Source organism: Glycine soja, chromosome 19 (assembly GCF_004193775.1).
Source record: "Glycine soja cultivar W05 chromosome 19, ASM419377v2, whole genome shotgun sequence".
NCBI classification, from domain to species: domain Eukaryota; kingdom Viridiplantae; phylum Streptophyta; class Magnoliopsida; order Fabales; family Fabaceae; genus Glycine; species Glycine soja.
This window is the reverse complement of record NC_041020.1, coordinates 41,388,125-41,415,223: the sequence shown is the minus strand read 5'-3', so window position 1 is coordinate 41,415,223 and position 27,099 is coordinate 41,388,125. Positions and strand designations below refer to the sequence as shown.

General features: G+C 34.8%; 3 protein-coding genes across 3 annotated transcripts; 2 read left to right on the top strand and 1 right to left on the bottom strand.

Moving 5' to 3' along the window:
• Positions 1 to 266: 266 nt before the first annotated feature.
• LOC114400221 (mRNA-capping enzyme-like) lies at positions 267 to 15,365 on the top strand. The gene is made up of 17 exons (XM_028362560.1): positions 267 to 471; positions 1,174 to 1,294; positions 2,163 to 2,311; positions 3,012 to 3,095; positions 3,176 to 3,238; positions 3,433 to 3,564; positions 3,660 to 3,860; positions 4,343 to 4,462; positions 4,982 to 5,031; positions 12,443 to 12,605; positions 12,744 to 12,881; positions 13,567 to 13,689; positions 13,782 to 13,880; positions 14,047 to 14,136; positions 14,241 to 14,322; positions 14,555 to 14,685; positions 14,807 to 15,365. The coding sequence occupies exons 1-17, from the start codon at positions 457 to 459 to the stop codon at positions 14,948 to 14,950; spliced, it is 1,905 nt and encodes a 634-aa protein (XP_028218361.1). The 5' UTR covers positions 267 to 456; the 3' UTR covers positions 14,951 to 15,365.
• Positions 15,366 to 19,706: 4,341 nt separating this feature from the next.
• Positions 19,707 to 21,038, top strand: LOC114397914 (adenylate isopentenyltransferase 3, chloroplastic-like). Its single transcript, XM_028359969.1, has one exon. It carries the CDS (start codon positions 19,842 to 19,844, stop codon positions 20,778 to 20,780), a length of 939 nt encoding a protein of 312 aa, XP_028215770.1. The 5' UTR covers positions 19,707 to 19,841; the 3' UTR covers positions 20,781 to 21,038.
• Positions 21,039 to 25,553: 4,515 nt separating this feature from the next.
• Positions 25,554 to 26,133, bottom strand: LOC114399655 (the record flags this gene model as incomplete). Its single annotated transcript, XM_028361862.1, has 1 exon — positions 25,554 to 26,133. A coding segment is annotated over one exon (480 nt), but the record flags the coding sequence as incomplete, so codon positions are not given.
• Positions 26,134 to 27,099: the final 966 nt, after the last annotated feature.

Here is a 27,099-nt window from a genome sequence, read left to right as displayed (position 1 = left end):
TTCATTATTCATATCCAATCAAAGAACTGAAAATCATAATACCATGTTTAAACATTTGCATAAATTAAATTATTTTAATAATCAATTATTCTTTATGAAAGACTGTTGAAAAGTAATTCTAAAATTAATTATTTTTGTTTCAAAAAAATATTTTTTACATAGTAAATTAAAATAACTTATTTATAAAGTGGAAAGAAAAAGAAAAAAACTATTGGGAAAACATTAAGCAAAATAAATAAACAAGTGAAAAAAAAAAAGAAAAAGAAGAGATAAACGAGGGGTGGTTATGTCGGTTCTCTCCACGGGGCGAAGACTCGGATATGTATGGTGGCGCACAACAACATAACAGATCCTTAAATTCTTCTTTTCTCCGCCGAAGATCGATTCTCTCCATCTTCTTCCAATCAAAACCCTAACCAACGTCACTCTCATACTCTTTCTCAATCCGTTACTGCCATGAGCTATCACATGGTAGATTCATCCTTTACACAACCATAATCGTTACTTTATGCACATTTTTTTTTTTTTTTTACTTCTTTACTTGTTCGTTCGGTTTTGTTACTCGCTTCGAAACAACTTCAATCTAGGTTTACCAAGCGTCACGATTCGTGACTAGTACGAAAAATCAAGTTATTTCTTCTCTGCTAAAACAATGTTCTGCTTTTTCCTAGAATCGAAGACACCGTGTTTTTTTTTCTCTCTGTTTTTTTGTTTTGTTTTGTTGCGGATTGTCTCTGATAGATGAAATGCATCATGTGATGTCACATTTTCAAAATTTAATATAAACGGTTTCTCAAATTCAGTGACACATGAATGGTTGGATATTGAATCCACCTCGATTATGTTTTGTGGCTTTTTTTCTGTGAGAATTTGTCTGAAAGCATGGTGGCTTGTCAATATACTCCTGAAAGTGCTCTAGGGTGACTTTTTTTCTGTTTTTGTCTTATTTCAATGAACTTCACTGTGCAAAATTGAGTGTACTTTTTGCTTGTTCTCATGTACACGCGTGCTTGGAAGCATAATTATTGCTCTTCAGTTATGCTCGTTCAAGTCATTTTATTCCTGGCAATCTGATGTGATGCATTTTATCAGATAATTGTTGAATTGCTTAACTTTTGTTGTTTTTGTTGAGATAGCTCCTTTGCTGTTTCTTACTCTGAGTTCTTTATGCAGCATAATAATGAAGAAACACACAGAGGTTTGAAAAGAAAGCCCCCACATATGGATCGAGGGCAAGAACGGAGACCATACAATACGAATTCTAGACCTTATGATATGAACGCGGTTCCTGATGGTGGGCTCTTGTTTTTATTTATTTATTTAACTATCTATTTTATATACAATACCCACGGATTTGGTTGTCAATTATGGACTAGTACATTGTGCAAATATTGCCCGGCACTTTAATCTCATTGTAGTGTATGAGCATTGGAATTTCTATTCATTTTCTATTTTGCATTTAGGGATTTAACTATACAAATTAAGGACTTGCTGTAAATAAATGAAGCTATAAGTTACCTTTGGCATTGAAGATTTTTTTTTCCTGCATAAACCAGAGTTAGTGTGTTTTGGTTCAAGCTATTTTAGAGAGAAAATCTCCACCCCCCTCCCCCCTTTTCATAACATGTCCATTAAAGAACTTTTTTGGAAAAAAAAAGAACAATTATATTCCCTGAAAAAAGCTATACCAAAGGGCTTATATGGAGATGATTGTGTATGTCAAATGTCTCACTTGTTCAGCATGGGTAGGTTAGTTTGTGGAAGTGTTAGCTATATGCTGTAGGAATTGTGATATACACTATGCAGGTATAGTCCATGGCCTTTATTATAAACTATTGCAAGTTGATTACATCCTTTGAACTCACTATTGCAAGTCCTTATTGCATGAACAAGACCTTTTTCTTTAATTAATTTGCCATTTTATTTTTGTGATAGTATATACTATGTATGCCTGGTACTGATAAAAAAAATAAAAAAATACTATGTATGCCTGGTTTTCTTACAAGTTCTTTTTTCATACTGGCTTCAGGCTACAATTTTCTTTACAATGTGGAAATCTCTTTACTGATCTTCACTCTTGCAATAATGTTACTCTATTATGTGCTTTATTTATTTATTTATTTTTTTATAGATTTTCATTTTTAGTTTACCTTATAATACAGGTTGGTTAGACTGCCCACCACATGGGCAAGAAATAGGATGTATAATCCCTTCAAAGGTTCCACTTGGTGATTCCTTCAATGATTACATTTCAAGTCAAAAATATACTCCCAAGCAAGCAATTCATCAACAAAGAGTCTTAGGTAGAGAAGTAAGTACATCAAATGCACAGTAATCATCAATTACTCAGATTAGTATTTTCTTCATTGGGAAGATAAATATACCTTTATTAAGTACATAAAGGGAGATAATAATAGATTGGTGTGCACAAGCTGCTGACATAAATAGAGAAGTCAGGATGGTTTTGTTAAATATTTTGATGTGACTTTTCAACATCTTTTTATGTGACTGATCTTTTTATTTGGCCATGTTAAATATTTTCTCATTTTATTACTTCACAACATTTAGAGGAACTTGTTCTATTGCTCACACATGTCACAATGTGACGGGCTTTACATATGAATTTGGTGTTCTTAGGGAGCTTTTATTGACAAAAGACGGCTTAGATTGCATTTTAGGATTTGATGAAAAAGACATAGAAACAGGAAGAATGAGGATAGTAAGTGTTTATATTTCGTTTGAGCTAATAAGCAGAAAGATGAATAATTACAGAAAGGGACAAATTTGCAACATTGTGGGAGCTTTTACATGTTCTATCTGTTACCTGAATAGCTGAACCAAAGATTGAGGTAATAAAATAACAATTTCAAGCAATTCAAGAGTATCTTTCATTGTTGTTATTTTACATTGTGTTCCATGCATAACATGCATGAATACTTGTTTGCTTTGTAGTGTTGTATATAAATTTGTTGCAACTAGCATCAAAGTGCTTAGCTTTATTTAATTTGCAGCTTGGTTTAGTGATTGATCTGACAAATACTACTCGCTACTATCGTGTATCAGATTGGACAAAAGAAGGGATTGGTCATGTCAAGGTAGCATATTATCTTTCATCCGATTGTTTATGAAATGTTAATTGCAATTGAATTTAGATTTTTTTATTTGCTTGTGGCAGATAAGATGCACAGGAAGAGATGCTGTACCTGATGATGAATCCGTAAAAAAATTTTGTGATAAGGTAGCTTCCTTTTGTAGTGTTGATAGTGTTCACCGTACAGTTCATGAACATTACTTTTACTCATTCTTTTGCTTAATGTCCACAACTTGATTGCCAAGTATTGTCTTCTTGTTAGTGTTCTTAGCAATGCTGGTACAACTCTTGACATCTTACTTGAGGTTTTATGATTTATACTTGTTAGATATTCATTTTAGGTTCTGGATTTTTGCTCCCAAAGAACAAACACAAAGAAATATATACTTGTACATTGCACACATGGGCATAATCGTACAGGTTATATGATTGTTCACTTTCTTGTGCGCACGGAATCTATTTCTGTTACTGAGGTGAGTAAAATTATAGGACAGTTCATAGGTTTGTTTTCAATAACTGTTTGACTCTGGTAATTAATGTGTTATTTTTTGTGCTTGTTATCTTCCAGGCGATAAATAAATTTGCTTGCGCACGCCACCCAGGAATTTACAAGCAGGACTACATTGATGCCCTGTACATGTTTTATCATGAAAAGAAGCCTGAAGATCTTGTTTGTCCTCAAACTCCTGAATGGAAGAGAATTTCTGATCCCGATTTTCGTGGCACAGCTGTTCCAGCTGTGGACAATTGTGCACACATTCCTGAACAGGTATGTTTGCCTTGTTGACTCTGTTTATTTAGCTTCTTAGTGGATATGGATTTTTAGTGTTGCCACTGGGTTGAATACCTTACTTCTTGGCATGTAATTTACTTCCAACAAGTTTGTGTGAGCATGAGTCTGCCAGTTAGTTTTGAAATATTCTTTATTATTACAGAAAAATAGAAAATGATTGTATTTTTCTTTCAATTGTCATCTTCCGTGGCCTTATTGTCTGTGCATGTTATCCCTTTTATATGGCTTGTATTTTTTTATGAAGTTTTTTAAATAAGAGGCTGTGAGATTAATATTTGGTCACATTAATATTGAATTGTTTTCCTCGTATCACTTTCATTTTTTGCATTGCATACATCTGTGTGCTCTGTTGAAATAGAAATATGAATTTTTTTAAGAACCTTAAATCAGTTCACAATTTATTTCTGGGAGTAATACATTTTGTGTGGATTTTCCGTATGTTTGGTTTGATATTCTAGGGGACTATTGTGAGGAATGAAGTATTAACAAGTGATGATGCTTTGGGAGATCCAATTCCTCCAAACCAGCTGCGTTCAATGCAAGAACTTTGTTATCAACTGCTCAAGTTGGGCACAGGGGTGGGTTTCTGAATTGGCTTTTTGTTGAATTCTATATATTTTTCTTGAATATGATTTACATTCAAGTATTCAACATATTCTGGATAATCATGAATGCTGTTTTTGTATCACATGTTATTCATGCATCACATGTATGATTTAGTTTTCATAGGAGTTAGTGTTCTGGAAGTAGCACCCACCCATTCACTCTGCCTAGAAAATAATCCTCACTTAGTCTATTAAGAGTCTAAATGTATAGATTTTACCGTAATGCATAATCAATCAATTTCACTTAAGCAATACTTCCTATCTCTATTTATCTCTTTCGTCCCCCCCTAAAGTCAACACGAACAACCATATCAATATTACACAAATAAAGTTATGTGTATCTAGTGCAATGGTTGTATTTAATGCATCTCAATAAAATTCCAAAAGAAGTTTGAAGCCAAGTAATTATTTGATTCGGAAACATTAGTTTGTTATGCATAAAATTATTTTATGAATTTTTGGGTTTTCAAATTTAATATTATCTCTTTTTAGGGAAGAGGATGCTGGCAGTTTCCTGGATCACACCCTGTTTCTCTGAACAGGTCCAATCTTACCACATTTGATCATTTTGTTTTCTATTTCATTGAGAAATAAATGTAACTTAAGTATGGACTTGGCTATTTTACTGAGATAGATTGTTAGGAATTGTGACTCTAGATGGGATAAGCCTTTTAAGGTTTATCACCGTAGGCCCAAAACTAATAACTAATGTTAGTCTCTAACGTTGGGGGTAGTAAGGTAATTGCTGAGTTTGTTAGTAGTAGTGGGGGTGTGAACATTCTGTTATGAGTTGTAATGATTTTAGAATCATGGTTGGGATCAGTAACGGAATCGGGAGTGTAGAGACTTTCTCTCACTTGGGGGAGCAATAGCTCTTAGATATTTTCCTTTCCCTTGCTTCTCCTTCCTCTCTCACTTACCATTTCTGCCGGTACCTTTGATATACCTTTGATACTACACGTATCATTGGTGCTTTCATTGAGATTCGACCCTTCCTCGTATGTGCATTAGGACAACATCCCAGCGTCTCGATGCCATTGAGGTCGATCTCGCAGCCATCAAACTTATTCTTCAGTCCCATGAGTCCTTCATTTCAGCCAATCTTCCAAGCTCGATTCCTTTGTCTCCTTTGTCAGTGAGTTCTCGAAGTTTGTTTCCACTCTATGCAGATGCGCGAGTCTCACTTTTCCAACTCAGCAGGATCGTTCCATCATTCCTCTGCAACTAGCGGTGCTTCCTCTAACGATGTTGCTCTGTACTCGAAGTGTGTCGATCTTCCTCCCTTTGTTGGTGACAACCCTGTGGGGTGGTTAGCCAAGGCCGAGACCTACTTTTCCGTTCAGAACACCCCGTCAGAAACATGCATCTCCCTCGCTCAGATTTGTATGGAGGGGAAGACATGGCATTGGTTCAAGTTCCTTTCCAACTTTGATCCAAACCTCCATTGGGACTCCTTCAAGTAGTGCTCTCCTAGACTGTTATAGTGACAATCAATTGGGTAACCCCTTTGCTCAACTTAAAATTCTTCATTAGTCTACCACCGTCACGAATATATGGAGGCCTTCAAGATCCTCATGGCTCAGGTTCCCCCGTTCTCCAAGACTAGTTCTTTCTAGGTGGGTTACGCGATGACATTCGCACCCATGCATCTCCCTCGCTCAGATTTGTATGGAGGGGAAGACATGGCATTGGTTCAAGGTCCTTTCCAACTTTGATCCAAACCTCCATTGGGACTCCTTCAAGTAGTGCTCTCCTAGACTGTTATAGTGACAATCAATTGGGTAACCCCTTTGCTCAACTTAAAATTCTTCATTAGTCTACCACCGTCACGAATATATGGAGGCCTTCAAGGTCCTCATGGCTCAGGTTCCCCCGTTCTCCAAGACTAGTTCTTTCTAGGTGGGTTACGCGATGACATTCGCACATAGGTGCTCACATTTGAACCCCCCAATTGCCACCACCTGATCTTCGTGGCTCGCCTGATCGAACGCAAGCTAGACCACCCTCCTTCTCAGCGTGGTGCCATCAGTTGGCATCCTCCTTCACTCTCCCTTCTCTGGTAACTCCCTTTTGGGTGGCCAACGTTCACAACACTCTGGGACTTTGGGACTATGAGTCCCACCCATTCTTGTGGCTCTTCTATTGGGCTTGGGGATAAAGGGTCCAAATCTAGCCCCAAGTCACCCGAATCCAACTCAAGGGCAGGTACCCGCAACCTTTCATACCCGGAGTTGATGGATCAGCATAGTCAATGGTCAGTGGGATGCTACACTGTGGTGGTGGATGCTTATGTGTTAGATTTGGGTGGTGTTGATTTAATTTTGGGGATAACTTGGCTGGAAAATGTTGGACTTACCACTATTGATTGGCAAAAGAAGATAGTGAGTTTCAAAGACTACGGCCAATTAATCACTTTATAGGGGCACCATCTTCATGATCATCCTTGCACTTTTGCGGACCAAGGCATGCTCCAAGGGCTTGCTTTGGAAGACTCTACACCTACAAGTTCCTCTTATTGTTCGCCTCCTCCGGACTTGCAGAATGTGTTGTCTTACCTTGAGTTTGCCTTCCTTACGTGACAAGGCCTTCCCCCAAAGTACAACCATGATCATTCAATCACTTTGCATCTAGGTACTAACCCAGTTAGAGTGCACCCACACATATATGCTTACCATCACAAGGACGAGATTGAGCAACAAGTTTAGGAGCTTCTCACAGAGGACATCATCCGTCACTCAATTAGTCCATTTTCAAGCTCCATCATCTTAGTGAAGAAGAAAAATGACTCATGGAGGATGTGTGGACTTTAGGGCCCTCAATAAGGTCATTGTCCTAGACAAATATCCTATTCCAACCATCAACAAGTTCATTGACGAGCTGCATGGCTCCCGCGTTTTCTCAAAGCTTGATCTAAAATTTGAATTTCAATCAGATTCGCATGGTGGAATCTAGCATTCCCAAAATTTCCTTTCGCACTCACAAAGGTTACTATGAGTACCTCGTGATGCCATTTGGCCTTGTAAATGCCCCTGCTACTTTCCAATCCACGGTGAATTCGATTTTTCGGCCTCTCCTCGCCGCTTTATGGTTGTTTAGCCCAGATTGGCCAATCCATTTATCACATCTAAATGAAGTTCTATCAGTGTTAGCTCAACACTTTTTTGTGGCATGTTATCCCCATCCTTTGGCCTCACTTCCATTGACTACCTTGGCCATGTTATCTCAGCTGAGGGCGTGTAGATGGATCCTTCCAAGGTCCGAGTAGTGTTGGAGTGTCTCATTCCAACCTCTACCAAAGATATTCACGGGTTCTTGGGCCTCGCCGTATATTACAGAAGATTTATTCGAGATTATGACAAAATGGTTCAACCATTGACGACATTGATGAAGAAAAAGGGATTCTATGGGAGAGGAGCAAGAGTGTCTTTGCCCTGCTTGGCTTTTTTCCCTGTGCTAGCATTGCCGGATTTCACTCAGGTATTTGTGATTGAGTGTGATGCCTTAGGATGAGAGATTGGTGTCGTCCTGATGCAAAATCGACAGCCCATTGCCTACTTTAGCAAGGCTCTTTCCCCTAAGACGCTAGCTAAATTAGTTTATGAGGAGTAGATAATGGCCCTAGCTTTATCGGTGCAACACCTGCGGCACTACCTATTGGGTCGTAGTTTTAAGGTCTATACAGACCATAGCAGCTTGCGTCATTTGCTCCAACAGCGGCTTACAACCACTGATCAACAGTGTTGGTTGGTAAAACTGATGGGTTTCCAGTTCGAAGTGGTGTATAAAAGCCTGGGCCGAAAAACAAGGCCGCTGATGCTCTTTCTCGTCAAATGGGTTCAGGAGAGTTAGGGGCATTTCCATAAGCCCAATATGGGTGGACTTCCCCACCATTTGCACCGAGGACCAGCAAGATCCAGAACTTAGAAAATTGTCCGCCCAAGTTCAAGCTAATCCAGCTTTGGTGCCACAATATGTTCAACGTGATGGGATCATCTTCTTCAAAGGGCGCATGATGTTGCCCAAGACTTCTGCTATGATTCCAGTACTCTTAGCAGACTTTCATTCTACTGTGGTAGGGGGGCACTTGGGTTTTACTAAGACATATAAGCTCCTTGCTGCAAACTTTTATTGGAAGGGGATGAAGAACACCATTATGTAATACATTCACCATTGTGATGTTTGCCAGAGAAACAAATATCAAGCTTTGTCTCCTATATTGCAACCCATTCCGATTTTGGAAGTGGTTTGGGGCGATATATCTTTAGACTTCATCTCTGGTTTACCTCGCTCTCAGGGGTTTGATGTGATACTTGTGATTGTGGACCGCTTATCAAAATATGCCCATTTCCTTTCTTTGAAGCACCCATATACAGCTCACACAGTGGCTGAGGTGTTCATTCGTGAGGTGGCCAAGCTGCATGGATTTCCCAAATCCATCATCAGCAATCGCAATCCTCTGTTTTTGAGTAAATTTTGTAGTGAATTGTTTTGTCTCCAAGGAACAACGTTGAGGATGAGCACTATATCTATCACCCTCAAACAGATGGTCAAACAGAGGTTGTTAATAGATGTTTGGAGACCTATTTGCATTGTTTCGCTTCTGAAAAACCAACGAAATGGAATCTTTGGCTCTCTTGGGCGGAGTATTGGTACAATACTTCCTTCCACTCAGCCACGGGATAGACTCCCGAGGTTGTTTATGGACGAGACACAATTTCTGCTAGGAGAGACACAAGTTGATTCAGTAGCTTCGGTGTTGGTTGACAGAGATGAGGCTATCCACCAACTGAAATTTCATCTGCATCGCGCCCAACAATCCATGAAGAAGGCGGCAGATAAGCATTGTCACGCTGTGTCATTTGCGGAAGGGGATTGGGTGTTTGTTAAGCTGTGCCCTCATAGGCAGCATACTGTGGCCTGTCGCATTAATCCTAAATTATCAACCTGCTATTTTGGGCCTTTTAAAATATTATCACGAGTAGGGGAGGTGGCCTACAAGCTGAAGCTTCCGGAATCTGCAAGAGTTCACCCTGTCTTTCATTTGTCACAGCTCTAGAAGCCTATGACAGTTGGCTCCAATGCTTCTGCCTTACCCCGAGGTCTGACCCTGGATGAGTCAGCTTCTCTTTTTCCTGAATATGCTAACTACGCGTGAAGGAAAACTGATGGAAATCCTGAGGAGTGGTTGGTTTTATGGAAATCCCAACCTGTGGAAGAAGCTATGTGGGAGTCAGCAGCATCTATTCGTACCAAGTCTCCTACATTCAGCCTTGAGGACAAGGCTAATTTGATTGGGGGAGGTATTGTTAGGATCCGTGACTCTAGATGGGATAAGCCTTTAAAGGTTTATTACCGTAGGCCCAAAACTAATAACTAATGTTAGTTCTGATGTTGGGAATAGTAAGGGAATTGCTGAGTTTGTTAGCAGTAGTGGGGGTGTGAGCATTCTGTTACAAGGGAGTGCTGTAATGATTGTAGAATCATGGTTGGGTTTAGTAACGGAATTGGGAGTGTCGAGACTTTCTCTTAGCAATAGCTCTTAGATATTTTCCTTTCCCTTTCTTTTCCTTCCTCTGTCACTTGCCATTTCTGCAGGTACCTTTGATACTACACGTATCATGGACATCAGTTGTTTTTATATTCTACCAAGTCTAGAAAATTAATAATACCTAAAGTATGTGTTCTCTATTGTCGATCTGCTTTCAACTGTTTAATTGCAAATGTGCTTCATTGGAAAAGAGAATCTTGTGCTGTTAACAAATATTTTTAACATCAGTTTTTTGCCGAAATTCTCAAGTAAATGGAGTGGCTGACATTTTTTTCACTACATTAAACCTTCTGTCTACTTTTTAATAGAATCTGACGGAGAAGAAGAATAACTAACACTGTCAGCAATGTAACAGGATCTTTGTGATATATTAATTCTTACACTAAGATTTCAATGAAGAAGTCATGGTTTCATACTATATTGTACTTCTGTTTAGTTTTGGGATGAATTATTTGTCAAAACCTTTCAGACCAACAACAACAACAACAACAACGCCTTATCCCACTAGGTGGGGTCGGCTACATGGATCAACTTCCGTCATAATGTTCTATCAAGTACCATACTTCTATCCAAATCATTAAGTTTGAGATCCTTTTTGATAACCTCTCTTATAGTCTTTTTGGGTCTTCCTCTGCCTCGAATTGTTTGTCTTCTCTCCATCTGGTCTACTCTCCTCACTACAGAGTCTACCGGTCTTCTCTCTACATGCCCAAACCACCTAAGTCTATTTTCCACCATCTTCTCTACAATAGGCGCTACTCCAACCCTCTCTCTAATAGCTTCGTTTCTAATTTTATCCCGTCGAGTCTTACCACACATCCACCGCAACATCCTCATCTCCGCTACACCTACTTTATTCTCATGTTGGCTCTTGACTGCCCAACATTCTGTTTCGTACAAAATCGCCGGTCTTACCGCAGTCCGATAAAACTTTCCCTTTAGCTTGATCGGTACCTTTGCATCACATAACACCCCCGATGCTTTTCTCCATTTCATCCATCCTGCTTGAATGCGATGATTCACATCCCCTTCAATTTCCCCATCATCCTGTATTACAGACCCAAGATATTTAAACCGTGTGACTTGAGGGATAATATGGTCTCCTATTTTCACCTTTAAGTTAGAAACCCTCCTTCTTTTGTTGAACTTACATTCCATATACTCCGATTTGCTTCTGCTTAGGCGAAAGCCATGTGTTTCTAGAGCTCGTCTCCAAGTTTCCAACCTCTCATTCAACTCCTCCCTCGACTCTCCAAGGAGGACTATGTCATCTGCAAAAAGCATGCATCTCGGCGCTATCTCTTGGATTTGTTCCGTGAGGACATCCAGAATTAAGGTAAAAAGGTAGGGGCTAAGGGTTGACCCTTGATGCAAACCAATTGTGATGGGAAAATCGTCTGACTCTCCACCCTGTGTCCTAACACTAGTCGATACCCTATCATACATATCTTGGATAGCTCGAATATATGCAACCCTAACCCCTTTCTTCTCTAGAGCTTTCCACAAAATCTCTCTAGGCACTCTATCATACGCTTTCTCCAAGTCAATAAAAATCAAGTGCAAGTCTTGTTGGGCCATACGATATTGCTCCATCACCCGCCGTAATAAATAAATCGCTTCCATGGTCGACCTTCCCGGCATGAAACCAAATTGATTCTCAGTAACTTGAGTCTCCTTTCTTAATCTCCGTTCGATCACTCTTTCCCATAATTTCATGGTATGACTCATGAGCTTGATTCCCCTATAATTTGCACAATTTTGTATATCCCCCTTGTTCTTATAGATTGGCACTAACGTGCTTCTCCTCCATTCCTCCGACATGTGTTTTGACCTCATAATTTCGTTAAAGAGTTCGGTGAGCCACTCAAGACCTCTATCTCCAAGAGTTTTCCACACTTCAAAACCTTTCAGACCAATTTCCATAAATTACATGATATAAGTTCAAATTCCAGATGTCTGCCCTGTGTATATTTTAATTTAGCTTTGGCCAATTAAACAAATTTCTGCATCTACTATCAAATTATTTCTGATTTATATTACTATAATTTCTTTGAGAGTAAATTACTTTGCATTTACACAGACATGCTCTACTGCTCATTTGCTATTATGAATATTTGCAGTTTTACACGAATCTTTTTGTATTTACAAAATATGCTACAATTAACTTCAAAGTATTGTTTGGCCCAGATTTGGCAATTGATATGTCAAGTTAATGGATGTTCTGTGATCAAATGGCATTCATTAATCCTATCCTTTTTCAGTTTTTGTGAAACAGGGATCAAATGCATTTGATGCAGTTGAGTTTGAGTTGGGAGATTTATTAATTAAAAATTGATTGTAAATCTAAATTTTCATCTTTGTTAATCATCTACTTTGGTTGACTTAAGATCATTTTGTTTTTGCAGGGACAATCTGCAACTCTTAAGACAACGATATTACTATGCCACGTGGAAAGCTGATGGGACACGATATATGATGCTGATTACTTGCGATGGATGTTATCTGATTGACAGAAAATTTCTTTTCCAAAGGATCAATATGCGATTTCCTTGCAGATATACTAATGGGGTGTGTATGTTTATTCAATTTACTTTGGTTGCCAAGTGAGTGTCTTGGGTGTCAGGAAGCCGTGTCTTGGCTTTTGTAAATTTTATTTTACATTCTCGAATGGATAACTAAATTGTTTTCAATCACAATCATTTCAAGGGTACACCTGAGAGGAATCACCACTACACATTACTTGATGGGGAGATGATTATTGACACAGATCCACATACACATAAGCAAGAGAGAAGATACCTCATTTATGATTTGATAGCTATTAATCAAGTCTCTTTGACAGAGGTACACATTTACGAACAACTGCAGTGTTGAGATATTATTGACTTCTTGGTGGATTTGTCCTACACCTACTATATTATATGAAGTAAAGAAATTTAAATTGGTTTACTCTTGTTTATGTTATGTTTGCTATTTTGAGTTGCTGTATTTAGTGGTCAACCAAAAACCAAATTGTATTCCAATTAAGGTATTTGCACCTGTCAGTTAATTAAAGTATCTCCTTACAATCCTGCATTAAAATGAACGCCTGTAAGCTTCTAGTTGGATTTGAAACTACCTCTGACTTGTGGGTCATTTCCTTGGTAAGTTTGAAAACCCAGGATCACTAGTAATCCGTATTTTTGGATCTGGCTAGACATGGCAAATTGTGAAATAATTTGAAGCATCATAATTGGAGCAGCTGTGTCTAGTTTGTAAACTTATAATGAATTACTGATACAATCAGAATATCAGATTCTATTCAATATTTCTTGGGATCTGGTGTGTGTGTGGTTGTCTGTCCAACTTCCAATTGATCTGGCTGCAAACGTAATGTTTTCTCATGAGTATTTGGATAGTTGGTAAAACATTAAAAAAATGACATAGAATACTAGATAATGCATGCCTGGAACCATGTAAATCTTTGGATTCATGTTCACACTTGTGCTTGGCTGACTTTTGACCTGACCATTTGGTCTTAAGCATGCAGCTGCCATTCTATGAAAGGTGGAAATTGCTGGAGAAAGAAGTAATTGAACCTCGTAATATGGAACGTGAGGGCCTCTCAAAGAGTATAAATCCTTATTATAGATATGACTTGGAACCATTTAGTGTACGTATAGTGATTATTTTACTATTCTATTTTCTGAAAATTTCCAGTGGGATCAGATATTTGTTTATATTTTTTGTATTTTTTTGTTTCAGGTGAGGAGGAAGGGTTTTTGGTTACTATCTACCGTGTCAAAGCTCCTTCATAAATTCATTCCACAACTATCGCATTCATCAGATGGTCTTGTATTCCAGGTGTTTCATTGTATTGAGTCAATATTGAATATTGAGAAATCTTGACTGATGTAAATTTTTGGTTTATATAGAATACTTACTGGCTGAGAACATATTATTCACAAATATGCATATATGCTGTTTGGTTTACTACTTGTCCGTTGTTAATGATGTTGGATTCTATCAGGGTTGGGATGATCCATATGTCCCTCGCACACATGAAGGTCTTCTGAAGTGGAAATACCCTGAGATGAACTCTGTTGATTTCCTCTGTGAGGTTGTACAAGTACTTCTCAAGTTCAAAAATGGAATTAGTTTATGTGGTGTTAAATTCCTCTCTAACATGACAATCCAATTATGTTGAAATCTTTTTGTTGACAGGTGGGAGCTGGTGATCGTCCCTTGCTTTTTCTATTTGAACGAGGAAGGAAGAAGTTAATGGAAGAGAATGTTATTTTTAAAGGTTACAACTTGTAGATCATCATTATTATTTTATACCATTATAAATGTAATTAATGGCATTATTACTATTATTATTAATTGTTCCAGATGACAGCTAATTGCATGAATTACCCCACTTGCAATTGAATCTGTCTAAAGCTAGTTATAACATAATTCTTGAGTTGATTTAACTGATTATCTGAAAAAGTCTAACCGTAATTTGTTTCCAATTTTTGGCTCCAAATGATTTTCAGATGCATCGGACATTTCTTCCTATTCAGGGAAGATCATTGAATGCTACTGGGATTCTGCGGAGCATCATTGGGTCTGCATGCGGATCAGAATAGACAAAGCCACTCCAAATGATATCAATACCTATAGAAAGGTTATACCTGTTAAAACTTTTCCATTCTATTATTGCCGCCATCTTTAAGTTGTCTATGTTTTTGTTTGACTAGCTCAGGTGAAAAGCCTGCTGAACAGTTTTGGTTAATTTTTTAACACAGGTAATGCGAAGCATAAAGGATAACATCACAGAAGATGTATTATTGAATGAGATCAATCAGATCATTCGCCTACCCTTGTATGCAGACAGAATACAGAGGGATATCAAGGCTCACCAGCATATGATCTCTTTGCGGCGCAAGTGAGTTATACTAAAAGCTAAGCATGTCGAACAACGTCGTATTTTTTTATTATTATTATTGAAGAGCAAGCAAAGACTCCTGAATGAAGTGCCAACAAAAAAGCTGTACATTTTTTTTTTCTCTAGGAGACTGTATCTGTGCTACGGCACTGTTAGCCTCATGCATCACATAGGAAAGAAGCATAGGTTGATTTTGTTTGGCTAACAAGATTTTGGTCGCTGTTGTATATTAGCAATTTTGCCTATTATTTCCTTTATTTTTATTCCTTTTTAGTAGTATTTCTTTTTTAACAGCAGACAGAGTTCACAAGATCATATTGAAAAAGGTCAATAAAAACGGCTTTGATAGGGGATCCAGTAATTCAAAATATTGCAACTTCATACCATTTTCTTTTTCAAGGAACTTTTTTGATACTTGATAGAGTGCGGCTCTTGGACACATCTCCCACTTGTTCTAATTTTACTTTTTACTTTGTTTTGGCACCAGTCGTTCAGTGAAAACTAATTAATTGACACGTGCTCTGCTGTATATGTCTTTATTCACTATTATTTTAAGTGCGTATTTGTTTTAATTTATAAAAAACATTTTTTACTTAAGAAAATCTTTTAAAAAATAATAATTTCTTTAAAATGAAGTTAAAATGCATCTTGATCAAAAGGTTATGTTGTATTGATGTATTTTGTATTGTTTTACTATCTTCAAGCAATTTGTTTCATCATTATGCTGTTGAGAGATCAACACTACAAAAGAATTGAGAAAACTTCTTTTTTAATTTTTTTAAAATAATTATTATTTTCAATATTTCAAATTATAGAAATGGTTGATTTTGACCTTTTGTATCTTAAATTCGGTATCAGTTGTTACGATGGTTCATAAACTTGGGTAATTTATTCCAGATATGTCATCACTCACTTGTGCTTCTTTATTGCAATGGTTCATAACTCTTGTCACTACTTCTTGGAATATGTGCAAAAATAATGTGGATTAAAAAAATATGAGAAAGTGAGTGTTTTAAAATTTTGAAAATCTAAAATAAAAACTGAAAATATTCAATTTTGGACTAATTAAAATTTGCCACCACCTTTTGTAACATTTTTTTAAATGTTTTCTAAAAGTTAAGTTAATAGAAAGTGAGTCTCTCTATACCAACGCGTTTGATGTCGCGGGGAAAATAGTGTTTTTTTATGTCATTGCAAAATGCTAGTTTTCTTTTTAATTTCTTTAGAATACTATTAACCTATTCAAAATATATCCTATTAACATTATTTATTGTAAGAAAAACTAAAATACATTGTTACTGAAAATCAACTTAATAAAGTGTTTTCTTATCATACATATATGAAAATTAATATTTCACCTATTTTAATTTTAATGTATTAAATTAGCAAGTTTTTCCTAAACCGCACAAGCATTTTTAAATATAAATAAATTTTCTATATAATGAAATAAAGGAGCATTGTGTAGTTGTTTTTAAATTAAATAAAAATGTGAATAAGAATAAAGTTAAGAGATAAAGATTTTATTGAAAAAGTGTGTAAAAATCTAAAAAATAAATTCAACTTAACATTGTCTAATTAGAATCCTCGAATTGGTACAATGTGTCAATATTTAAAATTTGAATCACAATCGAAATTGGAATTAAAATAAAAATATACTAGTATTTAAAATGAACAAAATAATAAAATTAAATGTCCAACCTGTTATGCTCAAGCCTATTTCTTTTTTTTGGAATGAATCTACAATATAACAAATAAATGTTGATCTCAATCTCAATTACACTCCAAATAAAATTTGATCATCAAAATTAAATAAAAATTAAAAAACATAGTTAGAGTTTTGTCACAATCACTTGTTCAAATACACTTCAATTTTTTTCACATCCTGAAGCTTAAGTCAAACTCAAAATTTTAATAGTTAATTTTTGTAAATTTGGAGTTTGTGATCCAAATATTCGTCACCATTATGTTGCAATACCAATCAAGAGCATAACTTAGAATTCTGAATTATAACATTAATACATAAAAAAATAGTATAGTATTTATATTTGTCATTTGGTAAAAAATTCTTACTAGGAGAATGAATTTTCTTTTGAGTCATTGCAAAGTCAGAACTAAAGTGTTCAACACCAATCTTGTAGAGATGTAACTCAGTTAGAATTTTTTGTTGCACATCAAATTGTGGAGCCAACTTCTTAATGCAATCAAACAATTCATTGGTGGCCTCAAAATCAAACTCCAAATCAGTGTTGTCATAAAAGAACTATGGAGAGGAAAGATCATACTAAAAGATAATCAATTAGTCTGAAAAAATTAGTCACTAATTGATAAATACTTAATACTAATAACATGAAAAAGAAAAAAAGCAGATATATGATATCATTAGCCATCATGTCCTTATTACCGGCCACCTTAATCATAATCGTCGTTCCTTTAATACAGTTCAGCTTCCTTAGTTAACTAGGCATTCTACATCATTATATATACCAATGCAGAAATAACGCTCATAATCTGAAAGTCTTACACGAATTGCATCCTAATCCAGCGGAGTTAATCTGGTATATTTAAGAACGAGAATTGTTTTACAAAAGATCAAACATTAATTAATAAGTGTGATGCTTCCCATTTTGATGACATGTCTAATTGTCATCTTGCTTTCACAAAACAAATGTTTACCAAGGTCATTGTTCTTCTTTTTTTACATTATCGTTCCTAAAATAGTCATGGAAGATATGGACAACAATAATCAATTCAGTCATTATGAAAAACTGTTGCTTAATGTAGTCTACTTAAATTTGCATCTTAAAAGTAAGAGTTTTACGGTTATGAGGCATGTTTGTCCTTCATGTTATCAGAAAGTTTTTCGATACAAAATTTTTTACTGTCATTTTCATTATACTTATGTAACAAGTCACCTAATCAAACCTAATTTTGATACTAATTGTTGAAACCTTTTTATGTACCGAACCACTAGTTCTTTGTCAAGGTCCCTTGTTGTCCATGTGTGTCGCTTAGGTTTTTCTTCTAACACCACACACAAAATTTCATATCCCTTAAGTATCAAGGACAACCATAAATTATAAATACTCTCCTTTCTTAATTTATTAAATTGCATTTTAAGGACAAAATCATGAGGTAAATACGAGCCCCAAAATGTACAATAACTAAGATGCAGTTAGTCTAACTATTCAACAAATCTGAACACGAAAGATATTTTTATATATAGAGTTTAACTCTTATTTTTTGTATAATTTCATGTGTGGGACAATGATTTTCGTCTAATATATTGAGTAAAAAAGTTTAAGACTTATTTTATCGTGTTCCTTTTTTATGTTACATCAAGACTATTTTTAAATCTAATGAAACATGTAATTTCGGAGTACTATGTTGATTGCACCCAAAAATTGCATTTTAAGCTTAAGTTATCTCTTTTAAATATATATTATCCATTTGAATGTCTTCATGCAATTTTAGTTTTCGTCTCGATTTTAAAAATGAGTCTACTTATTTATACTAGTATTAGATAGACTGATAGGGGATAATTATTATTGTACATTTCGTTTTTGAGAATAGTGTGAAAGGGGGAGAAAGATAAGATTAAAGAAAAAAGAAGTGAGAAATATAATAAGTAATACAATAAAAAAGAAATAATAATAATAATAATAAAATAATTGTAAAAAAGCAAAAATCATTTTAAATGTATCAATATCAATGCCCTTATATAAATATTCCATCCGTACTATTGAATTTTACTAGAAATTACTTTAGCTTGGTTTCTTCCCGACATTCACTGGAAAAAAAGAGAGAAGCCCGTACTAACTCAAATATTTCTGATTTATATAAAGCCAATATTTTGAAGTCTATCTTGGTATTGCATATGGAATGCCCTGTCACCATCGTGTAAAAGGCAATATATTTAAGCCAATCTTCGTATGATCTTGTGAGATAAGCCCTAGATGCTAGCTAAGCTGAAACTTCTATACGTGTATAAGGGACAAAATTTGGAGATAAAAAGAAAGGAATAACTAGATCTTATCATAGCGCTACATATATACTCCGCGCATATTAATTTGTGCTCTAGTAGTTATACACCCCACAATAGAAAGAAGAAGAACCTCGTCCCCACCTTGGACCTTGAAGACCTTCCTAATTGAGCAAACAAAAAGATATTGTGAACACAAATTAGGGTAACAAAAGTCGTCTCTTTTAATATACAATAATATTAGAGTGTATTCAAATTATAAACTTTTTAAAAGTAAGCATACATAGAAATATAAACTTTTTAATATTCAAATTATGAAATCATTTCTGTATGGAATGCATGGCGCATGAAGACAACAATAAATATTTGGGCAATATGTCAAAGGCGCGCTCAATCGCCGACCTAATAGCAACATGCAGTTTCCACGAAAAAAAACAATTGATAAACTTTTAAAGAATTGGGAATATTGAAAAATGTTTGATAAACTTTTAAAGTATTATCATATATATAGAAAAATATATAAATATGATAAAATTTATGATATAAAAATAAAAAATACAAAGAAACAAGAAATGTTAATAAGATATTTAAAATAAAAAATAATTTATGTACCACGAGAATATTTTGTGACCACCACTATACCACTATAGCATATAATGTATTATCTTCTTCACTGATAATTATTCCTAGACCTACTATTACAATCTTGAACAAATCGAGCCAGAGAGTGATACTTTTCATCCCTTTCGTCATGCCTTAGCTATATAAATACTCCAACAACAAACCACTGTTCTCAATCTATTTAATTCGAAAACTTTGAACATACGTGATACTTTCTCATCTCAACCCCCTATATTCCCATCGATTCTCATCAATTTCCTCACTCTTAGTTGATTTTTCTAAACCCTTTAATTAGATGACTATGACCATGTCAAGAGTGATGTGTAGACCAACGCAGCCACTGAAAAACGTTCCTACTAATACATCCAGTGGCCAAAACCAGATAATAAGGCCAAAAGAGAAGGTGGTGTTGGTGATGGGAGCAACCGGAAGCGGCAAAACGAGGTTGTCGATCGACCTAGCCACATGTTTCCCATCAGAAATCATAAACTCCGACAAAATGCAAGTCTATTCGGGCCTCGACGTTGTCACAAACAAAGCAACAAAAGAAGAACAACGTGGGATCCCTCACCACCTGCTAGGGACACAGAACCCCAACAAGGAGTTCACTGCCTCTGACTTCTGCGACATGGCGTCACACGCCATTGAATCCATCACAAACCGCGAGAAGGTTCCAATAATTGTTGGAGGCTCTAACTCATACATGGAGGCCCTTGTGGACAAGTTCGGGACACGTTACGAATGGTGTTGTCTCTGGGTGGATGTTTCCACGCCCGTGCTTCATTCCTACGTTGCGCAGCGCGTGGATCAAATGATTGGTGGCGGAATGGTGAACGAGCTGAGACCCTTTTTCAGTCCCAACGGGGATTACTCGAAGGGGATAAGAAAGGCCATTGGGGTGCCGGAGTTCCACGAGTATTTTCGGAGAGAAGCGTTTTCAAGCACCGAAATGAGGATGAGGTTGCTGCAGGACGCGGTGAGGGAGGTGAAGAGGAACACGTGCCACTTGGCATGCAAGCAGCTTGGGAGGATTCAGTGGCTGAGGAGTGTTAAGGGATGGAAGATTCACCGTGTTTGTGCCACTCCCGTGTTCCAGAAACGTGGCCAGGAAGCGAATGATGCGTGGAAGAACGTTGTGGCACAGCCGTGTGCCTCCATAGTTTCCCAGTTTCTCTATAGTGCCAATGCTGTTTCTGGGAGAGTGCCAGCTTCTTTGCAGCAAAATAGTCATTAAACCAACATGGTGTGGCACATGCTTCTAAATCACGTTTGCAATCTCGTCTTGATCCTTCATGTCTCGGCAAATGCAATCTTTGTGTGATTGCAATGACTCCAAAAGCTTTTTATGTTGCCCCACTGCAATTGTGATTATAGATCACAATTTAAAATCATGGTGTGAAATTGAGTTATTTGATAGATACCTTTTTTTCTTAAATATTATTTCAAAGTTTAATTTTTTAATAAATCTATTAGAAGAGTTTAACTCTTCCAATGCTAAAAACTATTGAATATATAATTTCATACCACCAAATATACATGCTGTTAATCAATTTTCATAATCAAATTAATTTTTTAATGTACGTAAAAATAGTAATATTTGATTATTTGTCATAGAGATTGTTTGAGATCATGGTGATTCCCGTCAATATGATCATTTTTTCTTCAATGAATCATTATATTTTGAATGATTAGTCTTTGGGTCTGGATTTTGGATACCTGGGCAAAAAAAAAAAAACATTATGTATACGCATTTTTATGCCCTGAATTATATTTGTAAGCCTCTCATATAATTTGTCGATCAATTAACATGGATCGATTAGTTGTTATTACAATAATAATTTTCGTAGTTTTATATCATTTTATTAATAATAATTTTATGTACTAGATGATTTTTTTTAAGATATGAATATGGTTTTTATATTTTAATATAATATACATATTTGTTTTTCTTTTATTTTTTTATATAAAACATCATAATGATATAGATAATAAGAAAATATTATAAACACTTATAACATTGGTGCTTGTTAAATTTGTATACTAATTTTTTTTATATAATTTTACACATACAAATTTAAAGAAAAATTAAGTGGTGAAATGTGTGTATGAATAGAAATACTTTTTTTCCCTTTTATTATTGCTTAAAAAAATAAACGAAAAGGATAAGGGCCCATTCGGGGTTATTTTCTGTTTTAGTTTTAAAAAAATTTAAAATCAAAACTAGTTTTCGTTGAGTTTTTAGTTTCAATTTTTTTATAGTTTTAAAAAATTATTATAAATTGAAGATGAATAAAATAAGTCAGTGTTGGGAGTATCGGCACCAGTAATGGTGATGGTGACAACGAGAATGATGATATAGTGATAATAATAATAACAATGATAATGATAGTGGTGATGTTAGCCATGGTAATGAAATGATGGTGAGGGATGAAATAATGACAACTTAGGTGAAATGATAATGATAACGATGATAACAATTATAGGGATGACAATGATAATTGTGACAATCATAGCGAGGACAACATAATAGTGATGGTATCGACAATGACAACTATGGTGTGCTAGTGGTGGTAATAGTAAAATGGTGAATGATAATGGTGGTGAGAGTGTGTTTTTTAAAATTAAATATTAAATTTATAATAAAAAATCATAAATTTTTTTAAATTAAAATAAAATTTATTTTGGAGATAGTTGAGTCAATGTCGTTAGTAGCATTTGGAGGCACATAATTTACTACAATATTTTCATAGCACTACTAGAAGAATGAGATTTTACAACGGTGATTTAACATCAGTTGATAAAAAACCATCTTAGAAAAAACACAGTGACATTTTTGTAAATAAAATCAACTATTCTACGACGGTTTTTCAAGACTTTTATTCAAAGACAGTTTTGTAAAAACCATCTTAGAAGACTTTCCGCTATTTTTAATATTTGAATATGTGTCCCTCTAGCTACTGTCTCGCGCTCACTCTCCTTCTTCCTTTCACTTTCCCTCTTACTCTCCAAAGATCAAACCTCAAAACCCTAAACAAACTCCCTATCTCTCTTTCTCCCTTTCACTGTCTTCATCATTTCTACAATGGTGACAAAATTGTTTGATTAGATAGACAATTGTAGGGTGGGAAAGCCTCCTTGGTATCCTCGATGAAAGGCCCGAAATTTGAGAGAGAGTAGATTTGTGGTGGCTCGTGGCCATGCGAGGAGGTGTTGTGGTCACACATTGTGGTGTCGTGGTCTTGCAAACGAGGATGAAGGAGATCTCGCCCACGATAGGAACGAACAATGTTGTGTGGTGGTTGTCCATGATGAGGGGGCGAACTAAAAACAAGGGAGTAAACATGACATTGGGGTTTTTGATCTTGTTCCTCATTTGTCATATTTTTTTGGATACATATCGATGTTTTTTTTTAAAATTGTTGACAGAATCATGTTTGGCTCATGTGGCTGGTAGTGTGAAGGCTAGATAATGAGTACTAACGGTGAAATGTTGGAAATTCGTGTTGGGTGGCTTTGATATGTTAAAGATTGATGCTTTGAGGGTTTGGGGTGACTAGGCGTCAAGTCTAATGGTGACATCGTAAGTTTCGATGTCCGATCATGTGAAGGGGTTCTAAACATCATTCAAAATTGTCTTTGAATGATGTTTAGAACCGTCGTTGTTTCACTTGTTTCCAGTGGTGAAGGAGGAACATTTGATAAAAGTATATATGCTCATGCATGACATACTCATAAAAAAAAAAATGCTCATGCATGACATCTTAATTTTCTTTGCCTGGTCATGGTTGAAGGGTAACATTTATACTTTCTTTTAATTAATTACTTCTTATCGCAATGGTTGGTCAACCCCGGGCTATGTTTCGAGGCTGTTGTATATCTGGTGTGTAAGGTATTGATGTAACAGACGTGGGGTATCGTTTATTTGCAAGAGTTGGGTGGGTACGAATGGTCTGGTATATTTTATTTCTTTTTTGGGAAGCTGTTAGTAAATGAAACATTTGAAGGATAGTGTGGGTGCGTGTATGATTAATATTAGTATAGTGGGAGGTTGGATATTCAGTGGTGGGTTGACAGTGGGTAGTTATATGTTACCATACAGTTTATATTAGTTTTTGAAAGAATGGTTGTTGGAATAGAGGATACGTCACATAAATCAGTAGAAAAACAGAAAATTCTTATTCAATCTAAAATCATCGACATTGAGCAAATCACGTAGAAAATTCTTATTCTTAATTTTGTATGAAATTTATTTTTCAAATAATAAAAAATTTCAACTATCACAATGAAGTACTATACTATACTACTATTTCAAAAGTGTTCTTCTATGTATGTAATGAAATATAATTTTCTAGAACTTATACAATTTAGGATAGTCTTTTTACTATTCATTACTATCTTGCCACATGTCAAGTTTATAATCTTACTCATGAGATGACCATTTTGATCATTATATTGTAACAAATAATTTCACAACAATTTTTTTTATATATAATATTTTGTTATAAGTACAACAATTTATAATACGTGATCTATAAACATATATAATAATAACATTATAAAATATTATCTAAGTGATATTTAGTATATTAAAAAGCATAATATCATTGTTTATATAAAGTAAATGATAAATTTATATAAGTATTTATTAAAATCAAATTTTATCAAATAAATCTGTTTTTTTAATTCTTCCTGAAATGTATTATAAGAGTTAAGTTTTATATGGTAATATAATTATTTTTTTGTATCATAGGAGAAATTATTCAAAAAAATTATTTGATAAGGTATTCCTATAAGAATAATAACAATAATTCAAATATAATGGTTTATTAAGAAATATGAATTTTAATAATAATTTTAAATTTTAATTTTTATTTTTTGAACATTTATAAATTTAAATATCTACAATTTGATCGGAAATATTTTTTTATATAAATTAATGAAATTAATTAAACAAAATATATTTGAGTAATTGAATTATCAATATATTAAATTGAGCAGTTTGGTAAATATTTTTATAATATTGAATATTTCTATGATATTATAAAATTAAATTCTTATTTTTTTTATTCATATGACATTCACTATTCATAAGAAATGTCAATATTTTATTCGGTGTATTTTCAATGTTGCCATTTTATTATAATGGACTATTATTTTCATGGGCCAATTTTTGCAATTTTGTATCTTGGCCCATTAAACTCCTTTTCCATATCTAATAGGATTTCACAATCAATTTTGATGTCTACATATGATCTTTTTTAAAATAAATATATCCATCTTTTATTTTTGAACAAATAATTTTTTGTTATAATTTAATGATCCTCTTCATGTAATATTTTTAATGAGATTTTGTATATTTCAAAAATTCCATAAGCAATTGATTCTTTAAATATATTTTTTAATGCAAAAGAGTTTAAAATTATTTTATCATTAGTATCATAAATAAAATATTTTCTTGTTTCATACATTTCATAAATATACGTCAGTAATATTTTGTTTTTACATTGTAGAAGATTTAAGTTTTAGATGAAAATATAATTATTGTTATAAACATTGATGGAGAAATTTAGGATGATATAGGAGGTATTCAATCAAATTATTTAATAATTGAGTTTTTAAATGGTATAAAAAATATTATACACAAAAAGGTGTTTTAAAAAATAATTTTTAATGTAATTAATTTTGGTCCTCCTAATTTTTAAAATTTATAATTTTAGTTTTATATTTTAAAATAAACATATTTAGTTTTTATATTTTTTAAAATCGATAATTTTAGTCTTTTTATTTTAAAATAAAGATATTTAATCATTTAGTTTTATAAAATTTAAGATTTAGTTTTGATACTTCCTTCCAAAACATTGATTAGTAAAAGATTACTAAACTTAAATTTAGTGATATATGACTTGAGATTATTTATTTAATCATGTTAGTCGCAATTTAAAACTGGATAGAAGTCTAAATTAAAACAAAGTAGTACATCTTATTCTAGTACGAAATAAATCTGGTTATACTAATAACAATTAACCCAGCCATAGTATCCATCCTCTAAGGATGGCAACAAATAAATAATAATAAGACTAGCTAGAAAATGCAAGTTTGAGAAAGAATCATATTGGTGCACCGCATGAGTAAGTGATATCACACGATTCTCCAACGTTAAGTGTGTACTGATGCAGAGGTCTAATAAGGAAGGGTGGCAGGCGGAGTAGAAGTTCACACACACATTGGTTGTCAACTTCCTTAGCCCACCGGCAACAATTATCTTCATCAGCTGTCTGGTGGTTCCTATGTTTGTGTCCATGTCTATGGCCATGTCTGTGGCTGCCATTGTGGTGGTTGTTTCTGTGGCCCTCTTCGTCATTGGGGGACGGAGGAGTGGACGGGGAATCGGGTGGAACACCGAGGGAGAATGGCAACCTCGAACAGGCATAGTTCACTAGTGCAAATTGTGATGCACAAAGTGGACGAGGGGTTTTCGGCATAGGCATACCTGGTGTCCTTATATGACTCTCCATCTTTGGCACTAATGCTAGGAATATTGTCATAGCCAATGTTATTAAGTTGAAAATCTCCATGCTGTTTTCTTTTTTTAATGTTCATATGGAGCCTTGGAAGTTGTACCTGCTTATATAGTTGCAAATTCGTAGGGATTTTTGTTTCTAATGGGTTGTTTTTCTTGTGAGTTGCAAGAGTGTCCTTCTTGTTCGAAGTTTCTCATCCGTTTTGTGTGATGATTTTGTAGGTGACATGCAAATGGTTCTAAATTTGGGCTCCAGTTAACCACCTACCTTGTTCCTGAACAATTTTTTTTAATAATTACTCTCCCATTGTTGAGGGATGTAGTTAAACGATAATGCACAAAGAACCAACATGCAGAGTTTATGAGGGGGGTGATAAAAAATCTTGTAGTATATATTAGGAGTGTCTTTTAGAAACCGATGTGGTTGTAAACCATGTAATCATGCATGTGGCAGGGGTTAATGATTGAGCTAGAGAAGTATTTATGCTTTTTTCACCAACAAACACTAGAGGATAATATTAATATTGTGTGAACAAACTTTCCGAGTCTTGAGGATACAAGGAGATAAAATATGCGTATAGACATTGGATTACTTGAGAATTTGTGGGAAAAGAAAATGATGCAACACCCCATATATAATGAGTGGTACAAAAAAATGTGCGTACCTAATAATTTTCTCTTAGAAGTTAGAATATTCCGTCCCGTTAACCTCTACTGTACCACTTTTCATTACCATAATGGGTAACGGGTAGGTATTAAAGTTCCCCAACAAGTATTGTGTGCTTCTATTTCTAAAATAATAATTGCACCTCAACAAACAACAATTGAAGTGTAAACTGTGGAGTTCTTTCCCCAGTATTAGCACTGGACTTATTGTTGGAAATCTTGATCTTTAATCCTTAAAGAAAAGAGCACCCAACTCATTCAAACAGACCAGTTCTACAAGATAAAGTTTCTTCGGCTGTTGCTTCCTATACTCCAAAAATTGCCTGTTACATCTTTCTGAAATGTTTTTTTTTTTTTTTTAACTTTT